This window comes from Carlito syrichta, unplaced genomic scaffold (genome assembly GCF_000164805.1).
Source record: "Carlito syrichta isolate Samal-C Ts95f unplaced genomic scaffold, Tarsius_syrichta-2.0.1 Scaffold301636, whole genome shotgun sequence".
Lineage (NCBI taxonomy): Eukaryota > Metazoa > Chordata > Mammalia > Primates > Tarsiidae > Carlito > Carlito syrichta.
Window position 1 is genome coordinate 484190 of NW_007245732.1, and position 20076 is coordinate 504265.

General features: G+C 38.3%; 1 protein-coding gene across 1 annotated transcript in view; it reads left to right on the forward strand.

Moving 5' to 3' along the window:
• DGKI (diacylglycerol kinase iota) overlaps positions 1-20076 on the forward strand; it is a 237482-nt gene that overhangs the window by 5029 nt on the left and 212377 nt on the right. The window contains exons 2-5 of the mRNA XM_021710904.1: positions 5621-5695; positions 6690-6788; positions 16524-16606; positions 18775-18835. Of these exons, the coding sequence (XP_021566579.1) occupies positions 5621-5695; positions 6690-6788; positions 16524-16606; positions 18775-18835 (318 nt within the window). The remainder of the gene's footprint in view (positions 1-5620; positions 5696-6689; positions 6789-16523; positions 16607-18774; positions 18836-20076) is intronic.

A 20076-nucleotide genomic window follows, 5' to 3' on the forward strand; every position in this document is an offset into this window, starting at 1 on the left:
TGAGGCTACGGTGGCCATGAGTATGCTACTGCACTCCAGCCTGGGCAACAGAGTAAGACTCCAACTCAAACAAAACAAAACAAAACAAAACTCCAGAAAGGAAGAGTAAAGAAAACCTATTTATCTATTTGAGTGTATTATGGTCAGGAAAAATGGTTTATAAAGAAGTGGAATTAGTGAGTACCTGTAGTCCCAACTATTTGGGAGGTTGAGACAAGAGGCTTGCGTGGGATCCGGAGTTTCAGGCTGCATGAACTGTGATTGCACCACTGTACCCCAGTCTAGGTAACAGAGTGATACTCTGCTTCTATATTTAAAAAAAAAAATCTGGGTGTAGTGACTCATGCTTGTAATCCCAGCACTTTGGAAGGCGGAGGAGAGAGGATTGCCCGAGTCCAGGGGTTTGAGACCAACCTGGGCAATTTGGCAAGACTTCATCTCTACAATTTAAAAAAAAAAATTAAAGAGATGGAATTAAACCACATATTTTCTTTCCTTTCCTTTCCTTTTTTTTTTTTTCTTGTTTAAAAGATGTCTGGCTCTGAATGGACAATTACTCCATGAGCAACTATGGATTTGGGAGGTGGGTGAAACCTTGATGCTAGAGGGAATAAGGGCTGGTTGGGTGATTTGCTGTGTTCCATCACCAAATTATTTAGAGAGAAGAAGAAGGAATTTACTAGAAGTTAAAAGATGGGGGAAGGTAGATGATTTTAAAGAATTCAAATGAAAGGAAAACTAAATTTTAAGAATCAAACCTGAATTTGTTTGAAGTCCAAGTTATATTTAACTTGATAGATGTCAGTGTTTCTCTTCTGGACTAAAAATATTGCTGGACAATAGTTTGATTAAATAAACAGTTGAAAATATTTGAATACCAGTGCAAATGCTTGCAGCTGATGGAGCAAGACCTATGTTATGTGAAGTTTTTGTGGGGTCAAATTGTAAAAGACCAGAGTGGGACAGTGTTCACAAAAGTTATGTATCATGAAAAAAGACACTATGAAACAATGTTTGTGCTTCAACCACAGTCGTATCTAAACCATTAATCTTATAATTGCTCACTAATCTCAAAGGGTTTCTATAGTCTTCTGGAAAGAATATAAAATGAATAGCTTCATTCTCTTTCCTGAATACAGTCCATTGTGACTTCATAGTAATGAGTTGAAATCATCTGTTTTCTTTGAAAGAATAACAGTACTCTTAGTTTATCATTTAGTGTATAATAACACAAGTAATACATGAATATTCTCCCTCTAAAAAATTAAGCTTTTCAAATAAGAAAATCTCTTTTCACCAACATTTCAAGCTTTAGCATCTTCCTTGTTTCTTCAGTTATATATCCATACAGAATTTTTGCTGTGAATTTATGTACATGGAAATGCACCCATAGAAAATATGTAGAACCATTTTGCCTGTAAGGGTGTGTTTTAATAAATGACATCATTCTTCATGTAATGCTCTCAAACTTGCCCTTTCTAATAAAAAAAGAATATCGTGGGAAAGTCTATGTAAGTACAATATAGACTTAATTCATTTTTAAGCTGCTATATATACTCAATACTATGCATATATCCCAATTTATTCATCCATCTCCCCTACTGATAGATATTTATATTGTTTCTAATGTTCTGCTTATAAATAATGCTGCATTCTTTCCTTCCTAGACCTGTAGGGGCTTCTTTATAATAGTCCTTTTTTTGTTTATCTCTTGTGATTGGATAATCTTTTTACAATTCTGGGGACTCATGAAATGTAATAATTGATTTTATGTAGTGACTAACAATATCCTGTAGATTAGCCTCAAAATTGCCCAGGCCACTTCCTTTGGTGAATTTGAAAGCTTCATTAATACTTGATATGATTTAGCTAAATATGCCTAGTTGGCGCTGTTGAGGCCATGTCCTTAACTTTTGGGATAAGCTTTCTTTATTCTTCTGTCTGCCTATCCTCAGAACCACCTTTGTTCCAGTGGTATGATGGAAGCAGAGCAGAGTGAGAATTTTCTTCAGTAGACTAAGTCTGGGACTCTCGCCCGTTATCTATCAGAGTTTGGTCTAGTATATGAGGGAGAAGACTCCATCTGGGGTGAAGACGTGATATATATTTTCTTGAGATCTTTTGTTATAACCAGTCATTTGTGATCCCAGGACCTGGAAAAGCACCTGAGGAGCAGTAAGAGGTAGTTAAATTTGATTCATAGTTGAACGATTCACCCATAAGTAGTTCTTAACAGCCTGGGAAGGAGTCATAATCATGATGAGGATTTTGTTGATAGGATCATTTCTATGGCAAGGTAAGATTGCCCTGATACCTGGTACAAGAAAACAAAAAGCCTCTATCTTTTATTAGTTCTTTAATAAAAGAGCAAGCACAGAATGTCTAGGGGGTGACTGCTGTTGGGATCAGAAGAAAGCAAAACATCCAAATGAGGGCACAACATTTCACGGTTTTGATAGTGTTATCTTGCAAAGTAAAACCCTTTGTATCACTGAGTTAGCTGCCCCTGATAGAACAGAGATGCTTTGTACTGGAACAGAAGACAAATTTTAAAGGTTTCTTGACTACATCACCAACAATTCTACGCAACAATTTCTTGGCGTAATCTTCACATTCTTAAAAAGCATGCTGTTTTGTGTAATTCTCCCAACAATACTGACCCAGGCAGGAAAAGCCATACTGTAGATTAGTGAGAGTAGGTGATTTTTTTTTTTTTTTTGTCACGGCCAAAACACAATCCCAATCTGCCTTCACATCCATCTGTTCCTCACTCAATTGTGGTGCCTTCTACATGAAGTTATGTATTAGACAGAGATACATACTTACCAATAGATAGAAGGAAGTCTTGGGAATTTTCAGGTGTGCTGTGAAATTCCACACTATTCATATTGTGCTGTTTGACATTCCGTAGGGCTGTAAGCTTACTCAGAGCTCACGTAGATGTGCCCAGGTACTGTAAGTCAATCACTGTGCTTGGTCTTTGCCCCCTTCTTGTTTTGTGAAGAAGGCCTCAATGCACTTGGCTTGGTGAGGCTCAGAAACACTTGTATTTGCTACCTCTATGTTAAAAAAGGTCGTTGTGTGTGTGTGTACCCTATAAGAGCTGAGTTCCTTGCCTGCTCTGTTTCCAGACATCAAGTCTTATTTTGATGTGTTTTTCTAACTCTGTGTTTTCTAAACATGCTTAATCATCAAAATCATCTAAAATACTGTGAGTTCCATGATCAGACACGTTTAGGAAGCAATCTCAGTCTGATGCATTAGACTTATCTCTTGGAATTTAATTGCTGCGTCCTGTCAAGGACCCAGATCAATAATGTATTCCTGTAAGCACTTGGCGTCCTGCAGTGCTCTTGGCAGTAAATGAGCTAATGCTCCAAGGAAGTTAGGAGGCAGACATTCACTTTTTGAGGGTCCTTTCTCGAGTCAGGAGAGTAAGCGTTGTGCCATATAATGATATTTATTCACTGTTTCCACAATGATGTGAGTACGTACTCTGTGCCAGGCATTTGTGCTAGGTGCTGGGAACGAGGCAACTAACACTCATTGACGTGCTTATCATGGGATGGATACCAAGCTAACTGCTTCACATACCTTTTCTGGTTATAACTTCACAACAGTCCTGTGAGGTAGGTATTATCACCTTCGTTTTAAAATTAAGAAACTGTTATTTCAAAAGTTTGCCTGACTTGGCCAAGGTCACAGGTCTAATAACAGAGAGATTCAGATACCGGATGCATGTCCCTTCCTCTGTTGGCCTTCTGCTTACCATGGTCTACATGTTTCCTCACTTTGCTCTTTCTACTATAAACAAAGGTTCTCAGCCCTGGCTACATGATAGAATTACCCAGGGAGCTTTTAAAAAGCATCCTTGCTTGGGCTTCACCCCAAATAGATAAAACAAGAATATTTGATGGATCCCAAGCATGAACATTTTTAAAAAGCTCTCTGGGTGATTCCAATGTGCAGTGATGGCTGAGAGCCACTTAGAGCATCATTAATTGACACCTAATAGATACTGCTTCTGCCAGCCTAGCAGTTTCCAGAATTCTTCTTGGATCACTTGGCTGATTAAACTTTTAAAGTTTCCAAATCATTTTTTCTTTCCTTTGTAAACAAACTGAAATCTATTAAAATATAGTAAACACTTTCATAATATAAAATTTTCCCCAGTGAGGGCCATGATAAAAGTTCCACTTAACCAAGAATTCAGGAACTTGGTGATCTGTTTTCAGGGCATGCGTAGTCAACAGTGACTGGGTCTCTCCTTTTCTGATGAGACTCTGAAAACCTGGAGACACTTTCTTTCCATCTCATGGGGAAGAAACTCGTGGGGCTTGTGTTGGTTCTTAAAATTTTCCCTCATCCTCGTTGAACACAGGTCACAAATTGACTTACTTTTTCTGCCAAATCCAAGCCAAAGTAAAATAAAAGTTAAATACTTTGGATCTTGATAATTTGGATGCATTACTATAAGTACTTTAGACTATTTTGAATGCTCTAAGCAAAGAATACTCTGAAAAGTAGATGAATAGATACCTAAATTTCTTCAAGCCATTTGAAAATTTTTAACTACTCAAACAATGCATGTGTGTATAAACTTTTAAGTTAAGAATTCTACATTTCAGCTTTCAGCACTTTGTTAAATATTTATTATGTGGTCAGTAGTATCTTGCCTTTGTAAAGATGGCGACCTAACTAATTATTGACTCTTCACTAATTAAATGTGTTTTTTCCTTGTCCTCAATCAGTGAGTTGTGACTGATTTCTAAGACAGGTTCTTCTCATAACATCTATGTCAAATATTAAGAGTAAATAGTTGAAGTAATCACAAAGTTGTGGTCCATAAACTTTCCAGAAAGAGAAAGACAGGGAAAATAAATCTGGGGGGGTCACTGTATTTCAACAAGTTTGAGGCACTGCTATGAGAAGAAAAAAATCAAGGATACCAGGAGAGGAAAAACTCTTTGAACCATTGGGTCTTTAGACAGGGAGAGAAAGAGCAGTGGCTTCTACCCCACTATCATAAGTAACTTAACCTGAGTGTTTATCTCTGTGTTTTAAGAGTCAGATATCATTGCTGGGAGGATAGTTGTTTCATAAATTTCCACTGGGCTCAAGAGTCATTTTATGGCTATTACTAGAACAGATCATTAAAAAAAAAAGTAAATAGAGAAAAAGAAAGAAAAAGAAAAACATGAAAAATGGCCTCCTCTTTTACATTTCCACATAGGTGATCTCCATACCAGGAGATGAACTTGAACTTGGTTGGGCGGGAGACGAACCTGGTTGGGCGGGAGACTGGAGCCCCTCAGAGAATTTGGGATTCTTCCATTTTTACTGGGAGGGTTGGCAGGTATAACTTGTGTTGTTTTGTGAGTCCATGAGAGCCTCTGGGGTTCTACCTCCCTGCCTCTCCGTGTGGTGGAGAGTCAGTCGCTCAATCTGAAGCAGTCGACTGATTTCTGTCTGTGGCTTACTCATGAGCAGTGGCTTGGAAGTGTCAAAGCATGAGAAGCATGCGGTCAACAGCATGTGCTGCGTCATCTTCTACATGGTTCTGCATGGGACCCTTGGGGGCCGCTGCCTCTGAGCTCAGATGCCTCCCTCTTCCCTGCAGAACTCCCTGAAGGCTTCAAATCGGAAGAAGAAGAGAACAAGTTTTAAAAGAAAAGCCAGTAAAAGAGGAGCTGAAGTAAGTATTTCAGAGTTATACTCCAAGGAAATACAACATCCTTTCTGTAGCCTGCTCTGTCCTAAACGATTAGGCCAAAGCTTATTTTTCTGATGTATCTCCTATCACTCTTTTCTCCTCACTACATCCTAGCCACACTGGAATTTTTTTTGGTTCCTTAAACAAAACAAAACTTATCTCTGCACTTGCTTGGAAATGTTATCCCAGAGATGATGATGAACATGAAAGCTAACATTTGTAAAATGTTTAGAGCAGGAATGTCCAACCTTACGGCTTCCCTGGTCTGCATGGAGTAAAGAGGAATTGTCTTGGGATGCTCATGAATTATATAATATAGTTAGCGTATACACATAATAAGACTTATTTTATTTTTTGTTATAAAGTTTAGAAAAATGAAAACACTATAGAACTAGTGGGAAATCTGACCTTGTTTTTGTAAAAACGAATCTATCAATGTCTGGTTTGATGGAAGTGGTCACAATTCTTAGTGAGTTCTCAAGGTGTTCATCAGAAATGTTTATTTGAATTTTGTCCTTTGTGTGCTTCATATTTGAAAACAGCTGCTCACAAATGTATGTGCTGTAAAAAGCAATGTCATGAATAAAGTATAGTTGTGAACTTCAAAAATGGAACTACGCATGGAGTCATAAAGAAAATAAATGCCTAAAAAAGCATGATGTTAAAAGGTTTTATGGGGCTGCATTACTATTAATACCTGTCCTGGGCCCCATGTGGCCTGTGGGATGTGGGTTGGACATGCCAGGTTTAGAGTATACAAAGTAAAATCAAGTCTTGTCTTAATTCTCTGGAGCAAATTATAACTCAGAGTGTTACGTGGCAGGTCCTGTTATGAGTCAGCCTTGTAAAATAAGATGTAGGGTTTTTGGAGGGTGGTGAGGTAGTGGTTTCCCACTTACTTTGCTCTGGAGCTGCCTTTTAAACCATGGATATATATATATATATATATTTTAACAGTGCTACTTACTTCATTCAGCAGGAAAACAGAGGTCGTCCTTTTGTGGTAAAACCTATCTCTTCTCCGCTCATGAAACCCCTGCTTGTGTTTGTGAACCCCAAGAGTGGAGGTAATCAGGTGAGTCCTATTTTATGAGTTTAACTGAGAATTTTTAACAGTTTCTTGAAAACACAATTGCCAATGCCAATTAAAATAGCACCACTAGAACTCAAGCATTGGGAGACTCCTCACTTCTCAGGGACAAGGCTGTTGTTACTCCATTAGGGGATAGCCTCACATAGTAGCAGGCTAGGTGGCTCCTGTCGTTCTGTGGTCCATCCCTCCACTTCCACAGAAGGCCATCCCAAAGGCACTCAACAAACCCAACTACTGATGTTTCCCTTACAGATTTTCAAGAGAGGCGATTCCAGAATGTCTCCTAGTTGACAGGGTTCAGAATTTCTTGGTTCTTATAGTTAAGAAGCTCTTTACCAACTTATCTTTATTTCTTCCTATTACAATTTTTACTCAAACACTGTTGTTCTTGTCTTCAGAGAAAAAAGAGAATAATGACTCATCAGTCATGATAATCATTAACAAATACCACCAACACTGTAGAACTTCTAAAGATTTCTAAAGGTTTCCTTTGGTCTTTGCCCAAATCCCATAGCATAGTTATTATTTAGTTATCATTTAGAAAAGTTAAGTTTAATGATGCACCTAAAGTGAAACTGTTCTTTATTTATTTACTTTTGAGACACTGTCTCACTCTATTGCCCAGGCTGGAGTGTAGTGGCATGATCATGGCTCACTGCAACCTTGACCTCCTGGGCTTAGGCAATCCTTCCACCCAAATAGCTGGGACTATAGACACATGCCACCACATCCTGTTAAATTTTGTAATTAAAAAAAATTTTTTTTTTTTTTTTTTTGAGTTGGAGTCTCACTCTGTCACCCAGACTGGAGTGCAGTGGCCGCTTCCGGCCACCGCAGCCTCGACCTGCTGGACTCTGGAGATCCTTCCTCCTCAGCCTTCCGAGTAGCCGGAATTACAGGCATGCGCTACCACGCCCGGCTAATTTTTGATTTATTGTAGAGATGAGGTCTCGCTACCCCAGGTGGGTCTTGAACCCGCGGGCTCAGGCAATCCACTCACCTCAGCCTCCCAAAGGCGTGGGATTACAGGCTGAGCCACCGAGCCCGGCTAAAAATTTTTTTTTTTGTAGAGATGAAATCTCCCTATGTTGTCCAGGCTGGTCTTAAACTCCTGGCCTCAAGCAATCCACCTACCTCAGCCTCTCAAAGTATTAGGATTATAGGCGTGAGCCACTGAGCCCAGTCAACACTGTCCTTTAAAGGACAGAATTAGCTCTAGCATTCAGGCCTTTGTCTTTTCAGCCCATCCTCTTCTCATCTTTAAGGCTCCTTATCAGCACTTTTCTGTGACCTTTAATGTTCTGTTAGTTCCATGTGAATATGGCTGTCAAAATATTTTCCTTGTCCATTATGTGTACATGTTACCTTGTGAGACAAGATTTTTTTAAAGTTTCACGATAAACAAATAGAGACATAAAACTCTTTAGTCACCCCATATAAGGAGAGGAGTCATGTGATTAGAACTGACCCAATGGTCCAAGATGACATTCTTATTGCTGAAGATAGTGAGTGTTATCCAGAACATATTCATTATAGTAAAGTTTCTCTTATGAAAACTGAAGATTTCAAAGAGATTTATTCCTCCCTTCCTCTTATTCTTCAAAATTTTTGATAACTGACTGTGTTAAAAATCTGTGCTAATGCCGGGCTTTGTAGCTCAGCCTGTAATCCCGCGACTTTGGGAGGCTGAGGTGAGTGGATTGCCTGAGCCCGCGGGTTCGAGATCCGCCTGGGCAACTTGGCGAAACCTCATCTCTACAATAAATCAAAAATTAGCTGGACATGGTAGCGTGTGCCTGTACTTCCAGCTACTTGGAAGGCTGAGGCGGAAGGATCACCGGAGCCCAGTGGGTCGAGGCTGTGGTGGCCGGGAGTGGCCACTACACTCTAGTCTGGGTGACGGAGTGAAACTCCAACTCAAAAAAAAAAATAAAAAAATCTGTACTAACAACATAAAGAACAGGGAAAAGAAATGTGTTGTAAGCAAAGAAGTCATTTATTTTCAACATCCTGCATATTTCAGCTACTGGGTGATCGTCCTATCATAACGAAGTCAATCCAAAGACTACAACCAGAGGAGGACCTAGGAATGGGTTTCTTTGGTGCAAGTTTTAATTTACCCTGAGCCATATCCTCTATCTCAAGCCTCTGTCCTAGTAGCCTTTCAAGAATGAGAGATGAATTTGAGAGCCGTGGAACAGAGCAAAGCAAATGTAATTGGCTCCATGATTTTGGCCACCTGAGCACCACATAGTAATTAGCTCTGAGTATATGTTATCATGACAGTCCACATATAAAGTATATTATTCAATCATTATATGCTCTTTTGCCGAGGGCACACTGAAGCTTGCAAGTCAACTGTTCCTTTAAGGGGCTAAAGATCCAGTTAAGACACAGCAGGCTCCTGTTTCAGCCTCTGTATAAATTACTAATGACAGAGATGTCAGGGATTATCTAATGTTGCTTCCTATTCACTAAATAGAAAACAGGTCAAGGAAGCTTCAGTGGACATCTTGTTTGTTAATGACACAGAAGGAGCAAATGGAAAATAATTAAAGCAACATTAACTGTATGTGTGTTCTAAATTGAATGGCTCAGACTGCAACTGCTGTGGAATTTCTGAGGCAAGCAGTGACCAGGAAATGGTGCCATGGACACAGCCAAACCCAAGATGCCACTACTCAATTAAGCAGAGGAGAATGGATCCTCCTCTCGGCTGTGGCAAATACCTGTTTATTCTTCAAGGGTCAGCAGCAACTCTCTGAAACATTTCTCAGCGTCAGTCACACTGTCCACTACATCCCTGTATGCCATATCCCCATCTTCATGATGTGAATTCCAACATATGTGCTCTTTGTGTGTCTTCATCATTAGGACATAGGCTCACCTTCAAGTCTATCATTTCTAGAACATTGCACCTATTTAAACAAATAATTGTATGACACTATAACTAGACAAATGTCATACTGCAAATTATTCACTTTGAGGACAATATGATACATGAAGCATGCATACTAACTTATTGAAAATGTGATTAGGTAAAGTATAGAATGATCCTGTGGAACAGGGTCTTAAAAACTTAGAGTATGGACCGGGCCCAGTGGTTCAGCCTGTAATCCCAGCACTTTGGGAAACTGAGGCAAGTGGATTGCCTGAGCCCATGGGTTCGAGACCAGCCCAGGCAACTTGGCAAGACCTCTACAATAAATAAAAAATTAGCCAGGTGTGGTAGCGTGAGCCTGTAGTTCTGGCTACTTGGAAGGCTGAGGTGGAAGGATCACTGGAGCCCAGCAAATCGACGCTGGGGTGGCCGTGAGCATGCCACTGCACTCCAACCTAAGTGATGGAGTGAGATTCCAATTCAAAAACAAAAAAAGGAAAAAGGGAGGAAAAAAAATTTAGGATATTTAAGATTGAGGATTCTGAATGTATACAGTAGAAACTATGTTTTTAAAGCATTTTAGATGTTAGAATCTTTTGAAGAAGAGTGATGTGACTGAATTGAACAGCAGCTAATTCTGTTGGGGATCCAGTTAAATGATGACTCTGCCTCAGTTGGGAGCATCATCCCCTAGAGAGCAAGGGCTAGCTGTGGTCAACCGAGAAATGTATTTTTTTGGTTGTTACATCCTGAGTTTGGCTTTTTAATAATTTACTTATTCCACTTATCTCATTTTAGATATAAAGCACTGCCATCTCTTCCCCTCTTTGAAATTTAGGCTTTAAACTTGCATTTTTAATTTTTATTTTTAACTTGTTTAGGTGTCTGTTATTTAAGTGAATTAGGCGATATTGCCATCTACTGGCAACAAAAATCCCTGTAGTCTTTTTCTTCACATAACATTTTACATGTAGAAGGAAAATTTCCAATATTTTGAGGGAATATATTAGGACAAACACATACAAGGACGCTTCTATGTCCTCCCTTTTTTTTTTTTTTTGAGTTGGAGTCTCACTCGGTTGCCCAGACTGGAGTGCAGTGCCCGCTCCCGGCCACCGCAGCCTCGACCTGCTGGGCTCCGGCGATCCTTCTGCCTCAGCCTTCCGAGTAGCTGGAATTACAGGCGTGCGCTACCGTGCCCGGCTGATTTTTTTATTTATTGTAGAGATGAGGTCTCGCTGCCCAGGCGGATCTCGAACCCGCGGGCAATCCACTCACCTCAGCCTCCCAAAGGCGCAGGATTACAGGCTGAGCCACCGAGCCCGGCTCTATGTCCTCCCTTTAAACAATCCTTTCTTTTAAAATTCTCCTTAAAGATTTTAAAATTTCTCTTTAAACATTAGAATAAATTGATACATAAGTTTTAGACATACGTAGGTGGTACATGTGCCATTTGGATATGTATAGTGTATAATGATAAAGTTGGGGTATTTAGGATATCCGTCACCTCAAACATTTATCATTTCTTTGTGTTGGGAACATTCCAAAACTCCTAGAGATTTCGAAATATGCAATATACTGTTGTTAACTATAGCCACTGTACTGTACCATTGAACATTAGAACTTACTCCTTCTATCTAATTGTGTGTTTGTACCCATTATCCAACCTCTCTTCCTTCCTTCACCCATTCACATCTCCCTTGCCTCTGGCAACTGCATTTCTACTCTCTACCTCTGTGAGATCTGCTTATGGCTTAGTTCTCATATGTGAGTAAGAACATATGGTATTTGTCTTTCTGTGACTGACCTCCAATTCTATCCATGTTGTTGCCAATGACAGGATTTTATTCATTTCTTTATGGCCAAAAAGTATTACATTGTGTACGTATACCACATTTTCTTTGTCCATTTATCTGTGGATGGACACTTAGGTCATAAAAACCCTCCTTTTAAACTTCACAGTAATTGTCTCTTCATTTTTCCCATACTCTTAAGGTAGTGATGATACTGGGTGTTTTGCAAAGCTTTAGAGGTTGGTAGCACTGCAGCTATTATTGGGATCTGAATTATGTGAGGAATCAGGCCACTGGAATCAGGGACCAAAATTTCCATTTTGAGTGTCTCTTTCTGTGGAAAGAGGTAGTAAGTGGAAAATAAAGTTTACCCCAGTACAGTCCCCTGCTCTCTATGGAAACTTCTGAGGACTAAAAAATAGACCCCCTCCCTTACACTTCTGTGCACTTTAACTTAGTATTTTTCCTTAATGCTCTGGAATCACTAGCATCTTTCTTTCTGAGTTTTATAGACCTTTCAGGTACCTTTCAATATCTTCTGCCCACACATTGTCTCTCCTTCATGCTCTCTTATTACTTTTTCTTCTGGCTACCTAGATTATAACTTCAGAGTTGAGCAACACTCTGACCATTAGAATGATTCTAGCTACTCAGTCCGGAGATCTGAGAGATACAGACCCTGGCTCCTCACACTGTTAGCGTGGACTCCCAGGGTAGAGGTATGGCTGCTCCCAAGGTCTTTATCAGTGAAGTGATCTGAGGAAGGGGCATCTAGTCTGTGGACAAATGTATGCTGACTGAGTTTACAAAACCAGCTGGGCCTCCCCTCCTAAGTCAGGGACCAGTTGCACCAGGGTTGGGAGAAGGGGAAGGCAAAAGAGTGAAGAACTTTAAATGAGAAATTTGAGTGCCCAAAAGGTTTCTAAATATTGGACAAACAACCTCAGTGAAAAAGTTGGGGCCTTTTCAACTTTGGGATAAATCAAGAATCACTACATTTAGATAAAAACACAGGCTTCTAAGGTTTGGAAGAGGCAGAGAAGAGGGCATAAGATGAGGGGATGTGTGAAAATCCAGGCTCTAGATCTTCATGTCCAACCAGCCTCAACAGATGGAGTTAAAACAACCCAACGATAAATTTGGGGAAAGTCCTATTTTCCAGCTCATGATATTGGTGAGAGTATGAGGGCAGCTGAGACCCAAACTAGCTCCTTTGATATTGTTGGTTCCTTAGTCTGTAGCCAGAGTGATGTGTCAAAAATGTCAATCTGAAGAAAAGTCAGTATGATTTCTCCCAATGAAAACACTTCAGTGACTCCTTGTTTCCTCAGCGTCCATGACGTATTCTACACCTCACTTGAGCATCACTTCTCCCACCACTCACTCCCTGCCTCTTGGATCAGAAAGCTGAATGGAACATAGCTCTTCTTTCCATGTCATGCCTTACTGTGTCATACTTCTTGTGTCTTTACCCTGAAACTTCCTTCTCTACTCTATGTGGAAAAAGATGATTAACTCCACTCACCTTTCAAGACATATTTCAGAAATTATACATAGGATGCTGTCATCTAATCTCCAGACTTGGGCTTGAAGTATCTCCTGTGGGCACTCATGCTCCTCAGTTGGCATCTCTATCAGCGAAATTACCATCTTGCAAGAACCAGTTTACTCTGGGTTGGTCCTCCCGGGAGGACTGTACACATGGGCAGACAGTAGGAGCCTGTTATATATTTATGAAGTACGTGAGGTATTCCTTTGGGAGTATTTGGAGCTGGCTTGGTATAATTATTTCTTAAACTCTTTCTCTCATTAACTTATTTTCCTCAGACCTTTCTTATTGTCTGGACAGTTGTCTTTCCATAATCTGGATAATACTTGCATGATCTCAACCAAGAATTAGTACCAAAGCAGAATGTTACAGCCTGTACTAGGGTTACAGTGCTTTGATGAAGACTGACATGCTATTTGAGTTGACCCATTCTTCATTGCTTTCCCATACCTCCAAATCATTATTATTATATTTTCCTTTATGAATAATGCATACAACTTCCTTTTGAGAGCAAGATCATCTCTATCTTGTTAATTTCTCTAAATACCCACCTAAAGTTGTGCTTGGTACACAGTTGGTGAATGAATGAACTTGTTCATTTGCCTCTAGAAAAATCTGCCTATTTGCTAGAAGGCTGTACTCTTCAGTTGCATCCTCCTCCCCAGTGCCTGGAGCTTGAACAAATAATGTTCTTTTCACCCCTTAGGAACACCCATCTCAAACTATTCATAAAAATTCTGTGGACAGGGAGATATCATATCACAACAGCATGCATGTTTTGGAATTGATGTGTAAACTATTTTTTCATTTGGAGAAAATTAGACTTTTCTACAAAAGTTGCTGCTTTTGTGTTTGGTATATAACATGTAATAAATAACTAGCTGTGAGGCTTATTAGTGAGTGGCAGGCATGTAAATGATTGAATAGATTTAATCCTGCCATTGAGAAAGAAACAAATTACCCTTCTCTTGGTAAATTAATATTTGTCATATCACTCAATTCTATGCAATATATTACCTCTACTAGAGGCTTAAAGTAGTTTAACCTAGAGGCAACAGTAGAGTTAATAGAACTCACTAAGATGTGTGTTAGATTTTTTTCTCCAACCCCACCATTGATTGTTTTAAAATGCTTTCTTTTAAACACTTACCATTTTTTGCTAATAAATATCATATTGTGGAAAGAAGATTACTTTTTAAAAGAAGTAATTATATCATACCCGAATGTTAGCTCTGATAGGTAGCCATGCATGACTCGGCAAGGTATCTGTGAACAGCCACAGGGGAATGTTATTCCAACTGACTGTCCTGGAAATGGTACATTTTACAGGTATGCAGTGCAAAACTTGCCAAGCTTAATTAATACCGCTTTTTTGAAAGGACAAATTGAGATAATTAGGTGTTCCAACGAGCACAAATTGAAAATGAGCAAAACCAAAACTGTGTGACCTCTCAATCTTTTAGAGAAATTTCAGGTTAAGAAAGAAAACCTTTCCACGCTTTTTTATTTTTTGAAAGGTGCTAATTACCTAGTAATATTTCCATTACAGGAGAAGCTGAAATTGAGATGTACATTCTACCATAGCAAGGTAGGAAGGAGTAATTAACAACAACAATTCAGACTGCTCTAGGAATCTAAAGCTGAACAATTAATTTTCTAGCAAGTCAGTTAGAAATGTTTTATAAATTGGTCATTAAAATGACTCTTGTGCTACCTGTTAAACATAAAAGATTGGTATAATCCCAAAGACTTCACAGCAAGGCCCAGCATGGGAAGAGAGAAAATGACCCAGTATTTAGTTAGTATATGGATCCTAACCTATGTTTGAATTTTATAGGAAGCAAAACATGTCATTTGGTGAAACTGAAGGATTCATTGTAATAATTAAGGACAGAATGTTATTCTTAAAATTATAGCAAGCACATGATAAAGCAGAACTTTGAAATTATAGGTTTGATGATATGAGAAATAAAAGTCCTGCTTTGGCCTCTGTAACAACTGACATACCAATGGGATAATTATAAACCACACTTTAACTCTCACACCCTCAAGTGTAATTTAATGAAAAGTTTAACAAGGAACAAAAAAGAAAAGTACTAACATCTACAAAGGTCTATTTTGTGCCACATGCTGTGCTGGATACAGAACTGTTACTGATTCATTCAATCCATAATCGCCTCAGAAGGTAGCACTGCTCATGGTTACCCAGTTAGAACACCCAAGTGAACTCTGACTCAAACCTCGTGCTATTTCAACTATACTTGGATGATTCTCAAATTCAGCATAGTAGATATAAAAAATTAGGAATGTTTTAGGCAAGAGCAATCATGATATCTGCTAAAAGAACAATATTATAAGCAACATACTCTGCTCAGCTGATCAAATATTATTTGCTATGGTTGATACAATGGAGAATCTGCTCAATGTTAAAGCTCTTTTGGGGGTACTTAATAAAAAGATTCTTCTTTCTTGTTTGCTAAATCCACTTTAAGAAATGATCTCCAAAATGGCCTTTTGTCTGCCATAATGACCATCTCTATAAATGTCACAGATACTTCAAACACTCCAAAAATGTTCATGAGAGAGAGAAGTACTTGGCTTAAACAAACTAATGTAGATGTGAAGATTGAGAATGTGACAGTAAGCTATGATCTTGCTAACTAGGAAAGTTATGTACATAATAACGAAGATTCTGTGATACTTTTGCTTAAGTTAGAAAAAATTTATTTCTATAAAATCATACTTAGTGAATACTGTCCATATTTCATATTATGCAGAGATAATAGTCTGCATAATAAAATAAAAATTATGGGTGGCTAATAACTCTCTTATATGGATTTTCCTGAATTAAGTAATGATGGTAAAGCTGATAGGTATTATTCATTAAGAATTTATTGCATTTCAAATGCTGTGAGGTGCTCCTTGGACGTTGGTACTTTTTATCTGTGTACCAAGTCTGTGAACTGGGCATTCTTGTTTCCATATCAAAGAGGGCTGAACTTAATGAAATTAAGAAACTTGCCTAGAGTTATAGAAGTTAGACAAACATCTACTTTTCTTTACTGTTTAAAATTAGATATTAACCGGGCTCAGTGGCTCTGCCTGTAATCCCGCGCTTTGGGAGGCCGAGGTGAGTGGATTGCCTGAGCCTGAAGGTTCGAGATCCACCTGGGCAACTTGGCGAGACCTCATCTTTACAATAAATTAAAAAATTAGCTGGGCGTGGTAGCATGCACCTGTAGTTCCAGCTACTTGAAAGGCTGAGGTGGAAGGATCACTGGAGCCTAGCAGGTCGAGGCTGCGGTGACCTGGAGTGTGCCACTGCACTCCAGTCTAGGCAACAGAGTGAGACTCCAACTCAAAATAAATAAATAAACAAACAAATAAAATAATATAAAATTAGATATTATTTTAGGTAAATGGATTTAAATGAGCAGTTATTTTCTGGAAACCTTTTTGTATCATTGCCTTTTTCCTTTTTTTTTTTTAAACAGGGAACCAAAGTCCTGCAGATGTTCATGTGGTACCTGAATCCACGGCAAGTCTTTGATCTTTCTCAGGAAGGGCCAAAAGATGCGTAAGTCTGGAAATGCCTCCATGGTCCATATTTTTTAGGCAAATGAGAAGAACTTTCTGCTTTGGGGTCACTATCTTGATTTACTAGCTGATTACCTTGTGAAGTATCAGAAGACCATCTCTCACTTACTTTCTTATCTGTACTGTCCTTCCTTTAAAACTCATCTGATGTTCCCTCTTACTCTTTATTGGATCAGTTTCCTTTAAACCATGTCTTCTCAGTTGTCAACTCAGAGACTACTTCTAGTGTGTTTGCTGCTCATGCGGATGCAACTGTAGATTATTCACAGGTAGTCTGTAAGTGGAGAAAGGGTTCATCTTTTTTTATGTCTGCGTGCAATTTTGGAGATGTAGGTATCTTTGTGGCGGGTGGCCATGTTATTTTAAGAACATTTGAATTGGAGGTATGTGTGCGTGTGCATGAATGTGCATTTAAGAAAGAGTGAAATATTGAGTGGTTATACCTACAGACTCGACACCAGTTTGGGGAGATATTTCAATTCCTCTCAATCCCTTTTTGAACATCTCAAAAATGTCATTCTCTGTTTTTGTTAGAAGCATTGAAAACAAAGTCTAGATGTAGGCAACCCATATCCTATTTCTTTTGTTTGGTGGAAAGGCACATAGCAGGAAAGAGCATGCTGATGACTGGTTCCCTGTTTTAAATTCATCTACTAAATTAGTTCGGCTGTTTCCTGGCAAACATTAGGACATAAGGAATATTGATTATTTTTTAATAAGCAACAATATCAGAGGCAAAGAAATGTCAACTCAGATGATTTATAGAAGAATGGTGTTCTTGTATAAAATGAATAAATTACATATTTTAAGCATGCAGAAAAACATGAAATACTAAAGTTAATTTCTGTCACTCTCTTAATCTATTAATTTCTTTGCCACTAGAGTTTGCTGTGAGACTTCTGCTTTTTTCTTTTCTGTACTTGGTTGTGCTAAGGCAAATCTGTTATGCTGGCTTGTGCTATTTCAGATGCTTACTTTTCTTAAAATTGTACTATTTTAGTTAGACATTAGGTAGATACTTCATAGATCACCATAAAGAATATGGTAGGACAGGAAATATTTTCAGAAAAAATCATATTATTTGATTTAAATGGGTGATGTTATCTGGAATAGAGCTATTAGCAACTTCACTTTAGGAAAAGATTTAGCAGAGGCAGTGCCACTGCATTTTCTTGGAAACCAACAAGCAGGAAAGAGAAGATCTAATTTTAAACAGGAAAGTTTAAAATAAAGAAAAATCAATTAATCTTCCCACTATGGGCTGTAAGAATAAGTAAGGGTGTAAATAAGTGAATGAGAGAGAGAGTAGACAAAATTATGGATGTGGTAGTAATGATAATGGGGAAATCCAGCCTCTGAAAAACATTTTCTTTGATTAAGAGTGAAAAATATTGGTTTGAAAAAGTAAATACAACCAGGTGCAATGGCTCACACCTGAAATCTCAGCACTTTAGGAGGCTGAGGCAGAAGGATTGCTTGAGCCCAGGAGTTCAAGACCAGCCTGGGCAACATAGAGACACCTCATCTTTACAAAAAATTTTTAAAGTTAACCAGGCATGATAGTGTGCACCAGTAGTGCCAAAACTTGGGAGGCAGAAGTTGGAGGATTTCTTGAGTCCTGGAATTTGAGACTGTGGTAAGCTGTGATTGTGCCACTATACTCCAGCCTGGGCAACAGGATGAGACCCTGACTAAAAAAAAAGGAAAAAAAAAAAAAAAAGTGCCTCCAGGAAAAACTAATAAGATATAAAGAAGAGACTTGTATGGACTACTGATTATCAATTAATGATAATTTTTTTGAGAAAGAAGAGGGGATAATAATAAAGACGGAAGTTGAAACTAATGAGAAAAATAATGTGTGTTGACATGTTAATGGAAATTTTGGGAAATAAAACTCTAGAACATCTTAAAATCTCTTAAATTCCAAGGTTGGCTATTTAAGAATAATGTTTGCTGCCTATGTCTGTTCTGCTTGTTGGAGTCATTCCTCCTGTGGTTTCTTGGGAACTGTTTTTGATGGTATTGTCATGCTTATGATTACACATTTTCTCCAATGAACACCACCCCACCAATTTTGTCCTGTGTTTTCTCCCTGCTATAGCCAGTGATGTGTTCTTGTGTTAACTTTTTCTTGTGTTTCCTCTACAGGTTGGAGTTGTATAGAAAAGTACCAAACCTGCGAATTCTTGCCTGTGGTGGGGATGGAACGGTAGGTCCTTGACAGAGAATCCAGTTCTCTCCCTTTGCTATCTTTCTTATTGTGTTCCTTGTGACGATTCTCTTTCTTCACCTCGAGTCTTTCCCAGTCTCTCCTGTGAATCACAGTCCTAAGGGTAAGAAAGAACCTTGTCATTACCCTCAGAGAGTCTTATTGATCTTTCTAAAGGAAGCATAACTCCCTCACCCATACTATATCCTTTCTTGTTCCACAAGGTAAGGATGTGGTCAAATCACTAAAATGAAGATAAGAGATGGCTAAATTCTTTTAAAAATATAAATTGACCTATTTCCATTTATTCTTAATAATTAGTCACAGTAAGGAGAAATATGTGGACACTTAAATTATTGTACTTTTTTTACTAGTGGAAATAAAAGTCAGAATATTGACTGTTTTGCCTTAATGATCATTAATTTAGTCCATTTGTATTCTTTTTTATAGATGCATAATATTTTACACATTTATGGAGTACATGTGATATTTTGCTGCATGTAAAAAATGTGTAATGATCAAGTTAGGATTTGAGGATATCCAACATCTATGCACAGGGAACACTTCAAATTGTCTCTTCTAGCTATTTTGAAATATACAACAACCTGCTGCTAACTATATAGTCATCTTACCTTATTACCAAACATTAGAACTTATTCCTTCTGTTGCACAAGGTTTACATTCATTTTTGAAGAAAAGATGGAATTGGGCTGAAGTGTAATATCCTCATGTTTATATATTTCCCTTTATTTATTATGTCTCATCTATTTTTTTTTCACTTGGCCTTTACTTATGGTGATAAATTTAGCAAAGATAATGAATTGGGAATTGTGACATTTAGATTGTGTTGTCTAGTTTCTTTTTCTTCTGGATTTGGAATTTGATCTCATAGTCTCTAGGATTGTGTTATGATCTATCTTTGACCTTTCTCTAATCTTCCTAATTAGAATGTTTATCCCCAAATATAGCAACAAAAATCTTCTAATATTATGTCTCATGACACATAAGCACATAATATAGGATTAGGTACATATTATATACTAATAAATGCAACTGGAATAAGATAGAACATTGATTCTGCTGTTCCCTCAGATACTCTGTAGAGTGTAAAAACATTTTTTAGCTGGGGAAATAGTGTTTACCTTTCAAGGTTTATAATACACATTATTAGCTTATAAAATACATCATAGCCGGGCTTGGTGGCTCAGCCTGTAATCCCGCGCCTTTGGGAGGCTGAGGTG